General features: G+C 40.7%; 2 protein-coding genes across 2 annotated transcripts; one reads left to right on the top strand and one right to left on the bottom strand.

The window, feature by feature from the left end:
• The first annotated feature begins 2,616 nt into the window (after positions 1–2,616).
• On the top strand, positions 2,617–7,012 carry LOC118561276 (complement C1q tumor necrosis factor-related protein 4-like). Its single transcript, XM_036133242.1, has 2 exons — positions 2,617–2,698; positions 5,703–7,012. The coding sequence occupies exons 1-2, from the start codon at positions 2,668–2,670 to the stop codon at positions 6,743–6,745; spliced, it is 1,074 nt and encodes a 357-aa protein (XP_035989135.1). The 5' UTR covers positions 2,617–2,667; the 3' UTR covers positions 6,746–7,012.
• Positions 7,013–9,339: 2,327 nt separating this feature from the next.
• LOC105935583 (nuclear receptor subfamily 1, group H, member 4) lies at positions 9,340–20,012 on the bottom strand. The gene is made up of 8 exons (XM_036133243.1): positions 19,666–20,012; positions 16,156–16,296; positions 15,280–15,422; positions 15,081–15,179; positions 14,890–14,989; positions 14,331–14,477; positions 10,423–10,536; positions 9,340–10,306 (listed from the first exon to the last, which is right to left on the bottom strand). Exons 1-8 carry the CDS (start codon positions 19,970–19,972, stop codon positions 10,068–10,070), a joined length of 1,290 nt encoding a protein of 429 aa, XP_035989136.1. The 5' UTR covers positions 19,973–20,012; the 3' UTR covers positions 9,340–10,067.
• Positions 20,013–22,534: the final 2,522 nt, after the last annotated feature.

The raw sequence follows: 22,534 nt of genomic DNA, 5'->3' as shown, positions 1-22,534 counted from the left end.
GTTTTCAAATTATGTAATTTATGTAATAATTTAGGGAAAGGATTCCAAACCAACCTGGCCTGATGTGAAAATGTAATCACTGTTCTTGGGTAAACGACAAACAAACTAATATTAACTACATTGTTTGGAAATCTGGGTTGAATTTCATTGGGATCACCCATGCCTGATTATGTGTCAGACTCACAGAAGCAAGAAATGAAGCCTAGGCGCAAATTCAAGCTGGAAGACTTCCGCCTACCTATTTCAGCGTCATCTTCATTTCCGGACCTCGACCCGCTTTCTCCAATCTTCAATCAAGCTTCCGTTTAAAAGGCTCCACACCCACGCCGCCTGACGCTTTCCAGCCGTGCTCGACCCACCTCCTCCCCTTCTCCACCAGCATCCCAAGACGTCATCTTTTCCAACCTCCACCACCAGTGTCGGGCCCCGGGGGAGCATCCCTATTCAGCGTTGATGGGCTCATCTGAATTCATCGGAATTCACTGCTCAAATCTTCAGCCGGGGCCCGAGCGCCAAAGAACTGTTATTCATTTTGTCAAATAAATTTGTTAATCGTTTCTCTTTCTCCGTCTGAGTCTCTCCAGATTGAAATCACTTAAATAGAACCTTTCTGACAGGATGAAGTGGGCTAAAAGATTTAAAAAAGCAACGCAAAATGCCCAGATCTGAAGAAATTCAAGAGCAGACGTGTTATGTTTGTTAGAAATAAGAGTTGAGCTGCTAGCAATAATGGACATTTTGAAAGATTTATTGAAACAAATGTAAAAGCTGCAGCTGCGCGTGCATCCCTGCCGGCCATGTCCTGCCATTAAAGAAGGCGAGGAGAGACACACCTGAACACACCAACCTGCACACAGATCTCAGAATATTTCAAGATTAAAAAACAAAATCAATGACGTTTGTCATGACAGAAATGGTTACAAGTTGTTTTCAAAGGCTTTGGGACTCCAGTGATCCACAGTGAGAGCCATCATCCAGAAATGCAGAAAACATGAAACAGTGCCGAACAACTTACCAAAATTATACCAAGAGAGTATCAACAACTCATCCAGGAGGTCACAAAAGAGCCCAGAACAGCATCTAAAACACTGGAGCCTCACATGACTCCGTTCAACAGCAAGAAAGAAAGAAAGAGACGGGGCCAAATGGCATCTATGGGAGAGCTCCAGGGTCAAAACCTCTGCTGACCAAAAAGAACACGAAGGCCCATCTCACATTTGCTCAAAAAAATAACATCATGATGATCCCAAAGACTTTTAGGAAACTTTTTCTATAGGCTAACAAAACAAACGTAAAACTTTTTGGTTGGTGTAAGTCCTACCACATCTGGCTTCAAACAAACAAAATTTCAGTCAAACATGGTGGTGGTGGTGGTAGTGTGATCTAGGGCTGCTTTTCTGCATTAGAACCTGGACAACTCTTCTGTATTTGATGGAACCATGAATTTTGCCCTGTGACAGCAAATCCTGAAGGAGACCAGATTCTGATCGGCTCTGTAAAAACAAACAAAATAATAATAAAAAAAAAACATTTGGAGTGGCCTAGTCAAAGTCTGGACTTAATCTGACCAAGATCCCGTAGAGTGACATTAAACAGGTTGTTTATGCTCTAAACTCTTGCACGTGCTGTTGACTTGAAACAATTCTGTAAAGAGAAAGACACTTACTTCACATCCTTGATGGGCTTTTCTCAACCAGGGCAGACACAACCAGTGAGGGGGTTTAAGGGGGGCAACCACTTTGCAACATAGAGCCAGACTGGTTTAACCTCTTAAGACCTGATAATTGAAGTCTAAACATAGACTTTTTGATGCCTGAAAGGGATCACTTTCTCTTCAAACATATATTTTTCTTTCTCCTCACAGATCTTTAAATGAGGTTGACAATTGCTCAAACACATGTTTAAAGAGAAACTGATCTTTTCTGCCTCTTTTCAAGTGTCTAAAAGCCTATGTTTGGACCAAAGTTCTCAGGTCTTAAGAGGTTAAATTCTGTAGCCTTTTGTTACTTAATAAAAAGAAAATCATACATTTTAAAAGGCATTTTGTATTTACTCAGATTATCTATTAAAATGATCTTGCTGGTTTGAAACATTTAAAGTGAGACAAAAAGGCAGAAATAGAAGAAATCTGTAACTGTGTGCTCCTGTTATCTTTGTTAATTAACTGCCTAACACGTATTTTATTTTACACAAGCACATTAGTCTTTGGAGTCAAGTATGTGACCATAAAGTAATCACAACATTTTGTTTGATTACATCACTGTGTCACATCCGAAGAGCATTCTCTGCATTGCTGCGACAGAACTTTACCTTCTATCACGGACATATTGGTACTTTCCTTCATTTTACATTTGAGCATCCAAGCAATGTTTTCTTTTTTCTTTTTTTTTTCTTGAACCTGCAAGAATTAGAGTCTCATATCAGCTGCGCATGTGGCAGACCAAACAACACTGAGTTAGACTTAACAACTCTGGAGGCAAGCGAGTCTGCAAAGTTCAGCTGCATTTGCCTTTACCGCCCGCATCCTAACTGTGGATCAGACTGGAGGACCGGAGCTCCTCCTCCCAACATTTCTGCCTGAACAAAATCTTTGTTCCGCCGGGAGACGGTTACATTAACAGAGCAGCAAAAATTACTGGAACAGGTCTGACCAGGACTGAGTCCAGCATGCAACTTCTGCGCCACCTTACCTCAGCAGGTGGGTTTGTTGTGTTGGTTTAAAATGCAGATGGTGATAACTTTTATTCGTTTTTTTTTTGTTCTTTTGGATTAGAAAAATGTGTGTGTGGTGTGTGTGTGTGTGTGTGTGTGTGTGTGGGGGGGGGGGGGGGTAGTAATACAATTAAATGTCTATCACACCATGTTATTTTATATTGTTGTTTTGATATAAAGCTAGAAACACATATTTATCGTCAAATTGTATTTTTGTTTTCATCCGTGTAGTTTTTTTCCCCAAATATAAGGTCAACATGTTTCTCTAGATCACCACAAAATGTTCAAATGTGGACTTTTTGCATATTTGCCCTGGACTTTCTGGTACAGCATTAATAGTCATTAGAATGCATCTTAGACAGAACGATGCTTTTATGAGGTAATGCTGTGGTTTTAATGACCAGTCTTTTTGGTATCATCTGGTTTTGGCCGTGAATCAGTTCTGGGGCAGGTGGTCTTCACTAAAACACTAACACGAGAGGTCAGTAATAAGATCTGCACGTTTTCTATTGTTTTTGAGGCAGTTACAGAAACACGTCTCTGAGCTTTAAGTTAATATTTTTAGTAAATGTAGGAAAACAAAAATACTGTTCTGAAGAAAAGTGAATGTAGAGTCCAAAATGTCAAAACGTTTTATTTATCAGAAATTAAAATAGTGACATTTCTTTTCATCTTCTTACTTACACATCATGGTAATAACTAATATATATATATTTTTACATTTTCTGTTCCAACTTGCCGAAGCCTTTGATATTCTCCATTGTTCTGCACACACAGGAACAGATGAACCAGCACCTAATGCAGCTCTTTTTTCCCCCGGCGCACAAGGAAAACAGAAACATCAGTCGCATTACAGGCGCTGCCGCTCACTCTGAGCGCTCGGATTTTATGTCAACATAGTGGCCAGACATCCTTATCGTCTTTTAATTCAGATACAGGGGATGATCGGCGTGACTGCTATGGGGGGTTATGGACAAAACTCGTCCCCATCAGAGTCTGACTCTTTCACGCAGGCGGTGATCTGAGCTGATTGTGAACGATGCAGTTTGGAGAAACTGAATTTTATCAGAAAACGGAAAACAGTAGCAGTGTTGGGGGAAATCTCTCTTGCAGAGCTTTTCTGATCTGCAGTTGTTTCACAGTCAGCTGGTGTAAAACAGCCTCTGAAAACACAACATCTAACTTGGGCACATATGAAGCTGTAAAAGCTGCCGGTACAAACAGAGATGGGCGAAGCAGCTTGTCTGGTTCTAAGAAATGCCTCTTTTCTGTACAGATCAAATCAACTAAATGTAATGTAGTGTGAAAAACGTCAGAGCCTCACTAATTTAATATAGTAAATATAGTTAAATATAATTTAACTATATTTACAAACAGCCAGACTTTCTTACACTCTTTGAAAGGTTCTTTTATAAGTAATTTTCTGGAGTTTCTAAAAGTAGCTTAAATTTAATAAAATTTTATTTATTTATTTTGGACTTTGGCTACTTTTTCACTCAGAGGGAAAATGTACAAGTGGAGGACAAAGAATGAAGAAAATACAGTATGAGCTAATTGACGTGTAGTTTTCCGCAGCCTTCCTATTGCTGAAATCAAATGAGAAGAACTATAGTAAAAAAAACAAAGTTTTAAATCACTCTTAATTTATTTCATTTTAACATCCCAGGAGTCAGATTTTTGTAATCTTTTACAGAGGTCGCCATAGTTTCTGAGATCTTTCTTTTTTTTTTTTATTTCCTTTATTTAACCAGGTAAACCCCGTTGAGATCTGGATCTCATTTTCAAGGGGGACCTGGGCAGAAATCTGCAAAAACACTACAACCTGGTTACAAAAATAAAACCAATTAATACATATGCACAAATATAAAACAATAAAAACAATTTAAAAGCAGTGACACTGTTTCATACAAGCTTGTTGTCTATCTTTAAGAACCGCTCGAAATAAGTCCAATGAAATAGTTTCTGACATCTTGAGCTCAGACTGGAGCTGATTCCACGCTATAGGAGCCAACACACTGAATGCTTTCTTTCCTTTATCAGTTCGAACACGAGGAACATGTAGAAGGATAAAGTCATTTGAGCGTAAAGCATGTGAACTACTAGATCTATGCAAAAGAGAGCTTAAGTAAGTTGGTGTTAGTCCAAGTAGAGATTTATAGATCAGGATCATCAAATGATTGTTTCTCCGAACACTTAAAGGAGGCCAATCAGCTTTTGCATACAAATCACAATGATGTGTCAAACGTCTACTCCCAGTTATAAACCTTAAAGCACAATGATAAACAGTATTCAAAGATTTCAGACATTTGGTTGAAGCATTCATATATAAAACATCTCCATAATCCAGAAGTGGCAGGAATGTTGCTGCAACCAATTTACTTCTAGCTTTGAGTGAGAAACACGGTCCATTTCGATAATAAAACCCAATCTTCATTTTCAATGTTCGTAATAGATTTGCAATATGATCTTTGGACTCTGGGAATAAAGTGTAAATTGAGAATAAAGTGTAAAATTATGAGAATAAAATAGTACTTTTACTTGAGCTCTGACAAAAAAAAATTGTTATACATTGTAAAATTATATGTTGGTACTGGTTTCACAAATAAAAAAAGAAAAACCTTTTAGCATATCAGATTCAAATCATCTCGCCACTCCCACTTTGGTAACCCTTATTCTAAGTAATCATATTTTTAATGGCATTTTAATTATTGTTGCGTCTAATCCAAAGTGTTAAACTATGTCATGGTTGGCATCACTGTAAACTATTATTAATCTGAATTAAAATGGCAAATATTGAATATTTGCCGGATTGCTCTGATGACGAAGCTAACGGTGACTTGTCCCCTTCATCAGTCTTTCTGGAAGGACACTGAACAATGACCTTTCCACAAAATATCTCAGGAACAATGTTGCAGGTCTTCATTTTGGACATCCTTGTGTGCCCCAGTGTGTCATCTTCCTGTATCATCTTCTGTTTCTGTTGCTTTCAGGTTCCTGGAGTTCCCACTCACACCTGGCATGTTTCTTTATTGTCGCCCTGTACGCCGGAGGAGCGTCGTCCCTTTACGGGCCTGCCGTGGCCACGGGCCTCGGATCCGCCTTCTCCGCCGCTCAGACCAGCAGCGTGGTGGGAGGCAAGCAGAAAGCCGTGACTTTCAACAAGCTCTTGGTCAACACCGGAAGGGACTTTAATCCGGACACCGGCCACTTCCGCTGCCGCATCCCCGGGGCTTATTATTTCTCCTTTTCTGTGGGGAAGTTCCCCGGCAAGCTGCTCTCTGTCATCCTGGTGAAGAATGGCGAGGAGGTGCAAGCCATCGCTTATGACGACTACCGCAGGATTGGCCGGAAGGTCCAAAGCCAGAGTGTGATGATAAGTTTGAAGGAAATGGACACCGTGTGGCTGCTTTTGCAGCAGAGTCCCCAGTATGCCGTGTACAGCAACGCTGGGCCTTACATCACCTTCTCTGGTTATCTGGTGTACCCAAAGCCTCAGCCAGCCGCTCATGTCAGCAACCACCTCTCCTCGCCCGCTCTGTTTTACCCTGACTGCCCGCCTCAGGCTGTGGAGCGGCCGCGGTCGGCCTTCTCGGCGGCCCGGACGTCCACGCTGGTGGGTCAGAACGGCAGGCACCACGCCAAGCCTCCCCTGACCTTCGACGTGGAATTTGTCAACATAGGGGGCCACTTCAACAAAACCTCGGGCCTGTTCACCTGCCGCGTCCCCGGGGTGTACTTCTTCGCTTTCACGGTGGGCAAACACCCTCGCAAGGCCGTCTCCGTGAAGCTGATGACCGGGAGCGGTCAGGTGCAGGCGATGGTGTTCGACGAGGACACGTCGAAGAGGAGAGAGATGCAGAGTCAGAGCTTGATGCTGCAGCTCGGCAGGGGGGAAACGGTGTGGCTGTACAGCCAGCAGGACAAACGCTACGCCGTTTACAGCAACCAGGGAAGGTACACCACCTTCTCTGGCTTCCTGGTCTACCCCTCTGCGGAAACGACCCCCAACAACCCAGAGAGACCCCACCTTTAAACAACTCTGTCTGCGATGCTGTCTGTGGTGAATGCCTGGGTCTGTGGGGAAACAAAGTGATTTAAATATGGACGTATGAGGCGAGTTTGTAGTGTTTGCTTTTGTTTTGTATTTTCTTCGGTTTTTTTTTCTTCCACCAGATGGCGCTACGAGACAGAATGACGCGCAATGCCCAGCAGCAGGTTCTGACGCTTCACCGTCATCGTGTGGCCAGAAGAATGTAAATGATGTATATTTTACTTAATAAAACAGCTTGCTTTAAAAACACATCATGGTCATGTCGCAGTCTCTTTCAGTATTTTGTGTAAATCAATACTATATAAATTCCTTAGAATAAAAAGTGGTAATGTTAAAATACATTACCTTGCAAATATGTTTGTGTTTTTTTTATGTTTCTTAAAAATTTCTGCAGATATATGTAATTTGATTACCCAAGACAAAGTGTTGCTTGATAGTGAAGAGGAAGGAAAACGATAGATGACGTTCACCTTTTACTCTGACACCTCTACATCGTCAGCAGTCATTGAATTAGTGACCAGAGTCCGCCTGTAATCTAATCTCAGTAAAAATCCAACTGTTCTGTGAAGGCCTCAGAGGTTTGTTGAAGAACATTAGTGATCATGGAGGCCCAGGAAGACTGCATGTCTGGGATGATGAAGTGGTGAATGGACTGAATTTATATAGCATTTTATAGGCATGTTGACGTGAGACAGGGATAAATTGGAACAACTACGCCACCCACTGGGCCGCAGTTACATAAGGAGAAGTAGGATTAACGTATAAAACAATATTCTGATGTGTGAACATCTCATGGAGCACGGTTCCATCCGTCATCTGAAGATCTAAATAGGTGAGGCACAGCTAAGACAGAACCGACAGCCTGGGTAACCAGAGAGGCGGCCAGGAGGCCCATCGTAACTCTGGAGGAGCTGTAGAGATCCCCAGCTCAGGTAAGAGGATCTATTTGTCACGTCATCCAATAAAAAGCTAGCCTTTTTAGAAGAGTTGTGAAAAAATGCCTTTGTTGATCAAATATAGCCGCGAAAAGCCCAATTTGCTGCAAGTCAAGTTGAAGACACAGCAAACAGGCGGAAGAATGTTCACATCACCCAGAAAACATCATGAAACATGGTGGTGGCAGCATCATGCTGTGCTGATGCTGTTCTTTTCAGTCGGTGCAGGGATGCTGGTTGGGGTGAATGGGAAGATGGATGGAGCTAAATGTAGGGCAATCATGGAGAAAAACCCCGTTTAGACCATCCAGAGGTTTTCACATTTCAGCACAACAACAATCCTAAAAATCCTCCAGGAGGCACAATGGACTTGTTCTACCTAAAAGCAAATCCATGTGTGAAAAAGATTGAGATGTTTGTTTGTTTTTTTGTAGACAATTTATATTATTTGGCAGTTTCTTGCATGTTTGATCCATTTGCTGTCTGGGCAAGGAGAGTGAGTATCTTCTGTCCTAACGGCAGCCGGTAGGGATCGTTGTGCAAGGACTGGGCCGTTTGTACGGACTTACGCATGGCAGCACCTGGTGCTCATGGAGTAGAGGTAGAACGCCTCCCAAATTCTCAAACAACAGTAGAAGTCCCTAAATTTGTTGCTAGTCAACCTTTAAACAAAAAAAGTTGCCTGAGCAGCCTGAATATACAGAAGAGGATTAGGGCCATTCAAAAAATAAAATAAAAGTCTATTCAATTCTGACTTTTTGTCTCAGAATTCTGAGATTAAAGTTATGAAAAAATTATGGAAAAAAGCCAGAATTCAGAATTTTGACTTTAATCTCAGAATTCTGAATTTTTTCTCAGAATTCTGAGATTAAAGTCAAAATTCTGAATTCTGACTTTTTTTCTCAGAATTCTGAGATTAAAGTCAGAATTATGAAAAAAAAAGTCAGATTTCAGAATTTTGACTTTAATCTCAGAATTCTGAGAAAAAAATTAAGAGTTCTGATTTTAAACTCAGAATTCTGAAATTAAGGTCAGAATTCTAAGAAAAAAGTCAGAAATGAATACACTTCATTTTTATTTTTGAATGGCCCTAATCCTCTTCTGTACTTGCTAAACATAGAGAAACGGTTGCAGGATTTTCTCTGAATAGATTCTTACCTCTCTGTGCTTTGTCTAACTTCATTTCCAAACACCTCACTTGTTCTTTTATGTCGTATTTACTGATCAAATTAGATAATATTTTTTTATATTTCCAACTGGTCGTCATCTTATTGTGACAACAACAAGATGGCACCCGAACAGGGACATGATAATGTATAATTAATAAGCCAAAAACGGTCAGGTTCTGCTCCCTGGCTGAGGTCTTGGTGTATTTTATTAATAATTTTTTTGCTGTTTGATTCTGTAAGGGCAGATTTCTAGGGGGGTCGACAATTGGACAACTCTCTCAGAGGCGACAGGCGTAATTAAATTAGACAGCATTGGCAGCCAAACAACCTCAAAACCCCCCAAAGACTGATGGTTCAGTTCTGGGTAGTTAAGTTCCAGAGGGCAGAGATTCAGGCTAGCATATTGAAGACAAGCCTATAGTGGTATAAGTAAGTAAGAAAGGTATAAAAAAAAGAAAAATATAATGCTGAAAATTGTTCCAAATCTTTATTAAACAATTTTTATTGGCTATTATAAAATTGTCTGATATGTTACAGTCCTCTTATTGAGACGTTCCTGCTCTTACAAGGTCCACTACAGTCATAAATAAGAAATAATGCGTTCTCTGAGATTAAATAAAGGATTTATTTCATAAAGGAAATAAATACTTTGGCATTTGATTATTCTTTGGAAAGATTATTTTAGGCAATCCAATTGTATTTACACACATTTTATAAGAAATATGGTATATTATTTGTTTTCAGTGATGTATCCTCTGTGGTATAACAAAGGCTGCCATGTAAAACCTTTCCCTGGAAATGTCAAATATTAAGGCGGATACATAAAATGTACCTTTTTATGTGTCACACAAAAAAACAAAGCCATTATAAAACACTAATCTAAATATCTTACAACCTGCTTCTTGGCTTTGTAATAATTTCCAGTGTTTGTACTTCTTTGACTCATCAATTTGTTTTATAAAATAACCCCCAAAAGGCAAAAAAAAAAAAGAGTATTTATAATGTTTGCTTTAAAGCCAAATATCAGTAATAAAGCTTGAACATAAAAAAAGATCTGTTATAATACGCATATGTTACCATAACCTGCTAATAAAGTCAGGCACAACCAAAGCGAATGGGATGTTCAGGAACTGAATCCTCGCAGTACTAACTGGCTCCCCTGCTGGATCGTCCATCTCTTCTTCCCTGGCGTCTTCTTCCTCACTGCACGTCCCAGATCTCGCAGAGCAGCGGGGTGAATTTGTGGTCGTTCACCCTCCAGGACGTGAGCATCTCTGCGTGGTGGTGGTTGAGAGTCCTCAGCTCCGTCAGCCGGCCCAGGAGGCGAGCAAAGTACTGCGGCTCCTGCGGATGCTGCAGAACGCACAGCTTCTTCAGCAGGTCCACCATGGGCTCCTGCAGTCGCTCCACAGCCTGCTGGTCCTTTACAAAAGGCCGGTCTGGGGAGGAATACGGAGCACACTGTTTGTACAGTAAGCTTTCAAGGGGTATGGACATTAAATGCATAGCAATAACTACCAGGAAGAACAGCAGACGGAAGTAAAAGATGGCTCACCTGGTGTCAGGATGGTTATTGCAGTGAGGAGAGCCTGTTCCTCCAGCACCATATGGAGTTCACCAACACTTTTGTAAAAATTAAACAAGGGCGTGATGAATTCTTCCGATATACCTGCAGAAACAGCATTTATCCATGTGTAAGAAATTACTTATTTGAAATAATCAAGGTTTGAAGTAAGTGTTTTTGAAATGTTAAATGACTAAGAACCACTTTGCATACCTATCTATCTATCTATCTATCTATCTATCTATCTATCTATCTATCTATCTATCTATCTATCTATCTATCTATCTATATATATATATATATATATATATATATATATATATATATATATATATATATATATATATATATATATATGAGGAGAGAATTTTTTTTTTTGGTATTGCATGATAATCTCAGTAGCCTACATGGTCATCTAGTTTGCTTGTGTGATGCCATCTCTTCACTTTTGATTGCTGCATGGAGCGATTCTCATTCTTCAGGCTGGTACAGAAAAGCACCAAGACAAATATGCATTTATCTGCGGCAATAAGCTTCAAAGTCCATGTATTTGCATCGTGATCCAGGGAGCAATTTCTCTTCTCCTCCCAGAGGTGTGAGGACAGAGGGGCTGCTCCTCTGTCCTGTTTGTTTGTTTTTTTTCCACTATTTTTCTCCATTTGATCTTGACCGTTTTGCCAAATACAATGGCTTTATACAAGCAGGCAATCTTGTGTCTTCTAAAATAAAGTAGAGGGGTATATACACCTCTACTCTATATAGACCACGATTGTATGATTTACATGTGAAAAGGAAGGATTTAAAATATTTGTGTTTTAAAAAATTTATAAATACATTATATGCAAAAACTAAATATCTGAGCGCAAGTCAAAATAGTGATTATTTAGAGTCACAACTAAAGCCTCAAAGAGGGCAAGGAAGAAGCTTTTAGCAACAGCTACCATTTAAGCAGTCTTTGAATCAATATTATCTACAGAACCATTTGTTACATTTAATCGGTGGGACCATGGAGAACTAAAATTATGTTGCTCTCTAAACTCGCTTTAAGGTTAAAAAAAAGAAAGGTTAAATAAATGAATAAATACATTATACAGGTCAATAAAAATGTTATAATCGCGATATATATGTAACATTTTTTACATTTTTAATTTTCCTTGTTTTTACAACATATTAAATCATGTTTAAATTTGAAATGGCCGTTTAACAAATTTAAACAATCTGATTTCAATATCAAATATTGAAACTGTGGCAAACTTAGTTTGACACCCAAAGAGCCTGTTGAGTCACACCCTCAAAAAAACAGATATGCAATTTCCTGAGGATGATCAGGATGATGATGTAGCACAAACAACTAAACAGTTTGGGAAATATCTGATTTTTTTTTTTCTTGATTGAAAAAAGCAGTTTTAACAGGAAAGTTTCCAACACAGGTCTGACAGCTGATTAGTAACAGAAAGAGGGTGGAGGGAATTTCTTTTTTCTACAAAGTTCATCTCTGCAAGTAGGTGAGATCCATGGAAGCACAAATGCAAAGAAATCTGTCTTCATGGTCAAAAGCCGCCTCTGGGTGGGAAACACAATTTCCTCCAGCATCATGAAACAACTTGAAGGTAGAAACAGCATAAAACTGAAGCAAGAGAATTTATGACAAAACAAGACGACATGGCTCAAGCAGTGAATCAACAGCCAGACCACTTAGGTGCTGTTAACATAAAGTTTCTCAAGTAATGAAATGTTTTCTATTGCAGCAGATTCAGCTCTCTAGCAGAAAATCAAGAAGGGAAACCTGCAATCAGTTCATGACCTTAAAGGACATGTATCATGCAAAATCAGCTTTTATGAGCTATTAACTATTTTATGATGCTATTCTTTCATGCCCAACGTGGTATTTTGCTTGATTAATTCCTGTCTGAGTAATCCTCCTGAATCTTGCTCTCTGACCAGGACCAACCCCGTCTAGGAAGTACTTATGTTGAGTGCACCCCTGCCCAGCAAACAACACCAATGAGCGGTGATGTGAGGCATAGGGTCATCATTTCTGCTCAAAGTTGAGACGAAGTGGCTCTTTTAGCACCTAATCTGCACAGCAATAGCAACTCCTCTTTTTGATACCATGCTGCAGCGGCTCTAGGGCGACCCCACATGGGGAGAGGTGGCGTTGCAGCAGAGAAAAGCGTCTTTCTTCCAGATTGGAAAAAAGCACCAGAGAACAACTCATATTTCATAACAAATGAATACTCTGTAATGCCAAAGGCAATATTTCATCATGTATGTGCCTTTAGTTGACTTTGGTAAACTTACAAAAAGCTTGATATAAAACCTTTAAGGTCAAGCACACTTTTTTTTATGCAGTAGTACAATGATCCAAAGCAGCTCATCAAGTCCACCACTGAAAGACTCTGAAACCCACTGAAAAAAGGAAAAAAAAAAAATCAGGTGAATGTTTTGAAGTCAATGTCCCATGAAGGCTGGACTGTGCAAGGACGAGTACGCCAAAATCCTTCTCCACCAATATGAAACAATTCATGAAGGCCACAAAATAAAAAGCTGGAAGATTTAGGCGTGACGAAAAAGCAAAAAGTGTTCAGTGTTTTTTTTGTTTTCAGCCATCTTCCTGTTTAATGCTTGGAGGCAGTTGAGGCTCGTCAAGCGAGCTGAGGGCGTCTGTCTGCCTGGAGACATCATTATCATAATCATCATCGTCATCCACATCATCATCATCATGGAGCTTTCAGAAATGCCAGTGGGCCTCAGAGGGAAAGAAGCGCACAATGGCACTTTTGATGTTGTGATAAGAAACAATGGTCTCTTCAGACAGCTTTGCTGCCTTTTCCTCCCCGACTGGCCTTTAGTGTGAATATCTCTTATCCCCACCATTCACCCAGGAGTTGAGGGACTCAGTGACACACACATACTTCTGCCGTCACCGCTGCTGTCTAACTGTCCGACCAGTTTGACACGATGACACTTCGCACGCATAACAATGATTTTTAAAACCAGCACACCAGTACGGAGGATATTTGTGAAAACGGAGAGAGGCAGCGTGTGCGTTTTAATGCCCTGCAGCCCGTCCGGTTTGGTGTTCTTCACCTGGAAAAACGTAGGCACACCTGAACAGAGTGAAACTGAACCCGCCAAGGGTGTACGTGTGCATGTGTAACCGACACCCGGCCCGGGATCAGGAGGTGACGCGCACGTCTCTCCACTGCATCGCGCGGATCAAATATTTAGCAAGAATCCGACCAGATTTGGCCAGACTCCACCTGACCGAGCAAGAGACGGAGAGGCGGATGGCATGCAGCAGAAGTTGTGACGTTTGTGGCTCCAATGTAGTTTTCTTTTAAAAACCCAGGCTAACTTTTGTAGATTGAATACACGCTATTATCTGCACGTACCTTTAAAGGACAACCATCGAAATATTGTGAGGGTGTGTACACATTTAAGCCTGCATGTATATTTTCCACATGGCATTCAAACTTGTGCACCCGACTTTTGCCATCCAGATCAATTAAAACGAACTGATTTATTCAGTCCAGACTGAAATGTTTACAATTATAACGAATAATACAGAGGTAAAATAGATCAATAAATAAATATGGCATTAGTAACTGTAATGAGTGCATGGAATATATGGCCTAGAATTGTATGATCACATGAAAAAGAGCAGTTGTTGTTTAAGTCATTAATTTTTTTACATTTAAATGAATAAATTGATGTTTTTCTCTACTCAAATTTCAGTTTTTCAAACGTGTCAAGATCAGGAGAGTTCTAAAATTAAATTCAGCTCTTTATAAGACTTTTTTTTAAGGCTGAGTGAGAACCTTTGTAATGTTAGGTTTTAGTTATTTTTGCAGTCAAAACTGGACCTTTGCAGTACTCTATAGAGTGAGCAAACTCACCACTTTTGCGTATCCTCTCTTCTAAAACCTCGGTGTGTCCTTTCGGCATCTTCCTGCTGAAAACTTGAGCCGAACGCAGAAACATGGCCTCCACAGCCGAACCCTTCAGCAGAGCGATCTGATCTTCATGATCCAGAGTCAGAAACCCTAAAAAAATAAAATAAAATACACCTCTCTGACTTTTCTGTCTCTTACTATATTAGATACAGTCCTGTAACAAAGTGTTTGCCCCCTTATTGAATTTCTTTTGATTGCATTAAATGTTTCATATCAGCAAACAACATTTTGGTGTTACATACAAAACCACAAAATCAAACAGTGATCACCCTCTTTGGGAATTTAAGAATAAACTTAGATTTTCCCAGTTTTGTTTTTTATTTTTTTGGAGAGCTGAGTTTCATTTCACATGGTGCACCTCGGCCTAATAACTACCAGATCTGTAGAGTCAAGGAATCGCTTAAATAGGACCTGTCTGACGACATGAAGTAGGTAAAAAGATCCAAAAAAAAAAGCAATCCACCCTGATCCAAAGAAACTCAAGAACAGAGGAGAAAAATACCTGGAATATTCTTCGTGAACTCCACCAACACCTGAACTTGGCTTGTTGCGATTTCAGTCAAGAGGAGAAAGTTTTCCTCTGTACTGTATTGTTCTTGTAGCTGGGAGAAAAACAAGAATAAAAAGATGATTTTTTTATAGAAGTTATTTCCCATCATGCAAACATAATTCAGCATCAGGCTGAGCAAGTACCAGCTTTTTGGTAACATCCTGGGGGATTTGATGTTTGTTGTAAGCATCTAGAATGAGCTTCATGAGTGTTTCTTGCTCTTTGGTAATTTCCACCTTTTCCTACGTTTGAAAAGAGAAAAAAACATGAAATTCTTGTCGCAGATTGACTGAATGTGCTTTGTCTATATTCATCAGGGACTCTGCAGGACGCTGTGTTTACCTTTGACAGCCTGGTGGTTGAGGTGACCTGCTTGTTGTCGGCGCTGTCTGCGCCCTCTGTCTCGTCTCCTGTCGACCGACCCGGGGAGGTCTTGGTGTTCTTGCGTAGCCTTTTGGATTTACACTGGATCTCTGTCAGCAGGCCTGTAGGCATCGACGAAGGCTTCACTTTCTGACTTAAACACCTTTTAATCCAGAGAAGCTTTCCAAAACTAAACAAACTCTCTTGAACTTTCAATAAAGAAAAGACTCCTTACTGATATCAAATACATGAATTCATCCAAGATCCCTGTAGGTTGCATTTTTATTGAGTATCTGTTTTATTTTACCATTTTATTAAATAAGTTTAGCGCATATTCAAAGAAGGAAAGGGGATTAAGAAAATGCTTTAATTTTTTTCCCCTGCCTAATTAGCGAAGCTGTTAGTGCGGGAACGGATAGTATCATGAAGGCCCTCCATGCTGCAATATTGATCACAGCTGCCCTGAAGTATTCATGAGCAACAGGAGTCCAGTATGTCCTTCAGTGATTTTGTGCTTTTTAACAGAACAAACAACTGGTTTCTGAAACTAGAAAATTGACCAGAGCGAGAACTAAAACAGCCCTTTTCCTGACCACATACCAGTCAGCGACGTTGATTTTTTCTGGTTTGAACGTTTTGTCAGACCGCTTCTGTTCCAGGAACCGAAACAAAAGCGGAGCCCTTCGTGTCGTGTGATATGAGCGACATATAATATCCCAGGGTAATTAAATAGACCACGTCAGAACGGAGAACGAGGATTCGCTCCCAGACAGACTCTTCCTGCCAGGCAGCACCATGTATGCACATCGACGGCTGCAAAGCTGCGTTTTAAAAGACGTCTGCATCGGTACTCACACTCTGCCAGCATGCCCATCTCCTTGCATTTTCTCAGCCTGCACTCCTGGCATTTCCGCCGCATGTACATGTCCATCTCACAGTTGCCGCCGCTCTTGCATTTGTACACGGCGTTCTTTGTTATGCTGCGTCTGAAGAAGCCTGAACAAGACCAGAGCAGGACAGTGACTTCACTTCGTTTGTTGCATTCTCTGTTTTGGGTTCAAAATGAGGACTAACACTTTAAAAAAAATCAGTTTTTTTATATCTGCAAAATTTGCACTTTTTTTTTTCAATGCAAAAATAAACATCCCAAAGGTAATTTACAAGATGCATAATTAAAAGCTAACAGTTTGAATACCTTCTTTGTTCTCCACCTTTCCATGACACCATGGGTTTCTGACGTAACTTGAAAGGACAAAATCCTGAGAATACATTTGATTTCTGCTAAGTCTAATGAGTCTGGGCATTGATGCCAAGAAATGTCCTTCTAGGATCAGAGCTCTGACTTTACTTTATGTAAGAAGCTATGGTTGCTGTTTATCTAACTCATAAACCCAAGAAAATACATCAGATTATAAAAATAAATCTAAAATATTATATTATAGGCAGTCTATGACCTAACTAGCAAACTAGTTATGTTCTATAATTTTCTTATGATTCCAGCTTTTTCCAAACAATCTATTTTTTGGGGGGGGGGGGGGGGGGGGGGGGGTTAATCAGGGCTGCATTCCTTTCAGATTAAGTTCTGGTTTTGCATACGCTCCAACCCAAAACCAAGTAGCACCAATGGAATACAGCTCTGTTTTCCCTACTTATTTGAGGCTAAACTGTTGTGTGATCCACTCATCCCTCCATCCATCCATCCATCCATCCATCCATCCATCCATTTTCCAACAGGCTTATCCCTATTGGGGTATCTCCAGCTGTCAATGAGCGAGAGGCGGGGTAGATCCTGGACAGGTCGCCAGTCTGTCACAGTTGTGTGATATGGACTATTTATTTGTGAGGAATAGCAGTTTTATACTGGTGTTCTGATAGTGTTACTGTCATACTGATGAATCTGTTTAGGCCTAATCTAGACCAGCGGCCCTCAAACTGGGGTCCCCGGACACCCAGGGGTCCGCCAGCCACGGGTGGGGGGTCTGTGAAAAACATGTTGTGGGCCTGAGGAGGCACTGCTGATGATGCGTCGGGGTTGAGCTAAGTAACAAAATGGACAAATATTTAACTCCGTCCACTTCATCAAGTAAGGAAAAAGCCAAATCAGTGCTATTTAACAGTATTAAATAGTAACAGTATTAACAGTACAAAGGGCTGTTTAAAAAATACTATCAGCATGAGGAATCTAAAGGGGTCTGTGGAAAAAAATGCTAAGGGGTCCCTGGCCACGAAAAGTCCCTGATTTAGACGGCAACAGGTGAAAAGACACACGCACAATCTCTGCGCTGCTTGTTTAGCTGCTCCTCACCTTGAACCAGTTCTAACCTTTGGCCTCCACCAGGCGGCTGGTCCACGTAACGCCGTTAGACCCGTCAAATATAGTAACAAACGGCGCTTTAACTCATTAACGTCAGGACAGCGGTTAGCCATTCTGACATCGTTAAACACAATGAAACGCAGCGTCGAGGGGCCGAGCTCAGGTTGCTCATGCATTGTGCAGGAGAAAGGTGAGAAGGAATCCAATCGGGGCGCCGTCACCACGCAGGCCCGTGTCTATTCTCGGTGAAACGGCAGCACAGGTCAGCCGCCGCGCTCCTGGCATTGTCCGGCGCGGCGGGGTGGAATTACACTCATCCCTTCAGCCTGCTGTTCCACAGGAATCCCTCCGAATTCACGATGTAATAATAAAAAACACAGGGATGGGCTGCTGAAGGTCGCAACGGCGCTTTCAGACAAGTTAATCATTTGTGAACAGGGAAAGACTCGTAAAGTGCTCCCTCCCACTGTTTTATACAGTCATTCAGGCTTTTTTTTTTATATACCTTTAAAGTCTGCATCAGTCGGTCACTGTTGAACCTGCCTGATGTCGTAGGCTACGTGGATTTATTCCCTGTCCTTGGTGGGTAATTAAACATTCCCTCCTCAGCATTTAGAGCATGTTTTACGAGCGCTTTTTCAAGATCTTCAAAAGCCCTCACTTGAGCAGACTATCTTTAAAAGGACATAAAAAAATATTTCATTTTGGGGGGAAAGGTCCTCCTCTTCAGGCAGGACTGATGCATTTCAACGCAGATCTCTAAAAGTTGCGTAACTCTGGTCACTGTTGCCTCATGCGCACATATGATTCTTACCCAGATGTTTGGACTGTAGAAATAAACACTGGTGTCATGAACAGGTTCTAAAGGTCTACAGATATGGAGGACGGATTCTTTGCAATGCAGGGCAAATGTCTCTGAGCTTTTAGGTAAAAAATGTAAATATCATGACCGCCTGCGACTGGACTTTAAACGGATATCAGCTAGATTCAGCTAGCTATGCTGAATGCAGTGCCTTGCTAAAGTCTTCATACATCTGGAAGTTGTTCCACACTCGTGCCTTGAGGTCACGTTACAACCTCAAAACTTAAAGCATTTTGTTTGGATTTTAGTTTATGGACCATAAAATGCGGCAAATAATATTTTACCGACAATAATTTCTCTATGAAGGCTTCATAGATTTGTTCCAGAACAGTTCAATGTATAAAAAAGATTGTTTTGTTTGTGGGTTTTTGTGACTCGTGACAACAAACAGAAAAAATTCACCTGTTACATTTAGTATTTTAAGATCTCTGTCACAACGGTGGGGGTTGGAAGAACTTGGTATTGACTAAAAGCCAGTGTTGTAGTCAAGTCACTATGCCTCGAGTCCGAGTCCAGGTTCGAGTCTCCAGTGTTCAAGTCCGAGTCAAGTCCAAGTCATTAAAAAAAATCTGAGTTGAGTCTGAGTCAAGTCCGAGTCGAGTCCCTATTGATCAAGTTGAGTCCAAGTTCCGCACTAAAGTAAGCATAGCCTACATGTTTTTAAACTAAAAAAAAAATCCACACTCCACCACATTGCACTAATAATTTAGATATTAAAATCATACACCAAATAATATTCTAATGACATATTAAAATTTTAGCCTAACGATATAAAAAAGGTCGAGTCTTTTTCTCAATTTCCGAGTCAGAATGATCTGAATGTAGGAGTCCGAGTCCAAGTTCGAGTCATCAGTGCTCAAGTCCAAGTCAAGTCACGAGGCTCTAAATTTAGCTAATGACTCGGACTCGAGGTCGAGTCTCGGACTCGAGTACTACAACACTGCTAAAAGCAATCAAAAAGTTTGAGAGCAACTGATCTAGATCAAAGCATGTTCATGTATCAGAATGGCCTAGTCAAAGTCCAGTCCTAAATCCAGTGAAGAATCTGTGGCAAGACCTGAAATGTGTTGTTCACCCTTTATCCAGTCTGACTGAATTCAAAGACCAATGCTGCAATATCCTGTGATCTTGAGTCTTATGACGCAAGACTTTTCCACAGTGCTGTATCTCCTGTGGAAACTCCACACACCTTTGCATCCTTCACAGGTGAGAGCGTTGTAGTGGTATCCAGAGGCCTTGTCTCCACAGACCACACACAGTTCCTCCCCTTTGATCCTCCCAGCCTGGTTCACGTGCCGGTTCCTCTTGCACACAGCCGGCACAACAGAAGACCCCTCCTCCATATCCACCCCATAACTGCCCTCCAGGGGTCCCTTCCTCAGTTCATACAAGCCCATGTGGGAGTACCAATCGTCCCCGCCGTACGGAGGGTAATAGTTCTGAGTGGAGTAGTATGGAGTGGCGGACATGTTTGGCTCCATGGGTGGGTACTGCATGCTGGGGTAGGAGGTGAACGGCAAAGATGTCGGAGTCCTGGAGAAGGGGACTGCCTTGATCTGCCAAGTATGTCTGACGAAGGAAGAAAAGAAATGATTTAGAAATATGCAACGCTGATATTACCGTTGTCTAGAATAACCATAGATTTAACACATTTAAAGGACCTGTTGACATAGTCCACCCTGTGCTGCGCATCAACATTTTCATTTCGGCCTTTCTCACTGTGCGTGTGGTCCATTTCTGTTATTACACTGATTAGCGAACCATAGGAAATCTAAGATTTTAGTGACTTTTTTCCCCAAAGTATTGTGACACCTGTAGGAACAATAAATTTACCATTGTGAAGAATAATCTAACTTGGTATTAAGGAGCACTTTTCATAAAACAACAAAGTAAAATGTGAAACGTACTTTTTGTCGGTCAAGTTCACTGGCACTTTAGTTAATTAGCCTGGTAGGGAATTACTTTTAGAAGATAATAGGATGTTTTTTTTTGGTAGTTTTAGACTCTCCACTTATGCCAATATAAGTGGAGAGTTTATGCTTCCATATCCAGACTTATTGATATAATGATTTTTTTTAAAACTTTACATTTATTTGAATGTGTTTCCTAAAGTCCATCACAACTTATCAGCATCTATATACAAATTCTAGCTTGTGGTCAATATCACTATATTCTCTTGAGCACATACATACATACATACATACATACATACATACATACATACATACATACATACATACATACATACATACATACATACATGCTTAGCTTTCATTTCAGTCACTTAAAATAAATTGTTACAGGTGATTATTTATTTCTTCCAATTTACATCTTTCCATCTTTGAATCCATTTGTTTTAATTTACGTGGATGAGTTTTAAGTCAGTTTATGGACATCATTTTACCTCTTAATATCATTATCACCATAAGCATGTATAGTCTACTTTTTAATTTTTGCTATATAACATATTGAGAATGAAAATCCCCCGACCCCCCAAAATATGGGAGAAGTCCACCACAAACTCGCAAACCTCTCCAACAGACACTAACATGATCCTCGTGGCTAAGAGGAACTGCAAGGAAACACGGCAAATCATCAGTGCATTCGTCATTGTCGTGTTAAATCACCTGTAGTCCTTGGACCGATTATGGAGATCAATTTTAAGTGCAGCTTTAATGGATGAGACCATTTCATTGAATTTAAATGGTGGAGCTTAAGTGTCATGGGCGGTAGAATACCAGGACATAAACCATGAGCACTTACCAGTCAGTTTAAACCATATATCTCTCCTGTATCACTCCAGAAATATAAATGCAAAGCCAAACGTATGAAAAGCAAAACTACTTCAGGCCGAAGGTAATAAAACACAAGGATCTGATGAGGTTGTAATCTGGGGAAGATGATTATAATGGGGATGCGGGTGTTAAAAATTAGATAACAGAACCAGGCGTGCTGGAAGCGAGACTCAACTAACCAAGAGGATTTTCCTAATGTACAAAATGATATAAAACACGCAGAAACATGATCCATCAGAATCTGACAGTGAAACATGGACTCAGAACGACGAAACTAGCGTCACCAGAATCAGAAATCAGAAACCAAAATGTAGCACAGTGGTAAATCTGTACCTAACAATATTAAAACTACAACCTGCAGAATCTATTCCTAGTAAAACCCATCTCGCCCGTTGACAGCACCCTAGGAAACACAAAATGCCATAAAGTCATAAATGATTTACAACCTCTTTGTTCACAGTACACCTCGTCTTTAAGACTAGCGATGTACAATAATCTTACCCCAAACAAGCTAGTTACTCATAAGGATGGTAAAATGTCAATTCAGTGAACCAGCTTCTAGAGCAATTTATTTTATAATTCAGGCCATGCAGACACACAGAAATAACTTCAGCGAAACACAAGAAGCCCTCAGATGATTATTGGTTGAGAAGAATGATTCACTGACTCTTGAAGTCGGGGTCTGAACATGGCAGTCTCCATGTGGCCAGAGACACCAGATACTCTGAGTCTTCGCTCTCGGACCTCCACAGTTCCCGCTGAGTTTTGTAGTTCGGTCTTTTTCTCGAGTTGTAACAGAACAATCATCTTCCACGCAACCTGTTGATCTGACCTCTTGCTAACGATGCGAAAAAATCTGGCTCCCTGGTTGAGACATGCCAAAGGGGAGCAAAGGTTGCTGAGGCTATTACATTAACTACTAGTTTTATGGAGTCCTGAAATCATTACAGGTAGCTTGCTGATTCAGGAGTTTGGTGCGCGACACGGACGGCTACTGTACGACGTCTGGATTCGCCAAGGCTCATTTACAAATTGGCGGGTTAAGAACGGCAGCTACACGGCTGGTTGACGGTACCTGTATGAAAAGCTTTTTTTTCTTTTTTTTAAATACTGGGAGTGAGAACAAATGAGGATGGGTGCATGGTTGGGTTTGTTTCTTCCACTGGGGACCTGTCCTTGCACAGAAAGTAGATAATGTTCTTGGGGGAGGAAGGAACGACCTTTCTGTACCGGCGCATTTTACAGTTTACAGAACCAAAGGCC

This window comes from Fundulus heteroclitus, unplaced genomic scaffold (genome assembly GCF_011125445.2).
Source record: "Fundulus heteroclitus isolate FHET01 unplaced genomic scaffold, MU-UCD_Fhet_4.1 scaffold_591, whole genome shotgun sequence".
In the NCBI taxonomy this organism is placed as follows: Eukaryota; Metazoa; Chordata; class Actinopteri; order Cyprinodontiformes; family Fundulidae; genus Fundulus; species Fundulus heteroclitus.
This window is presented reverse-complemented; position numbering and strand designations above follow the sequence as displayed.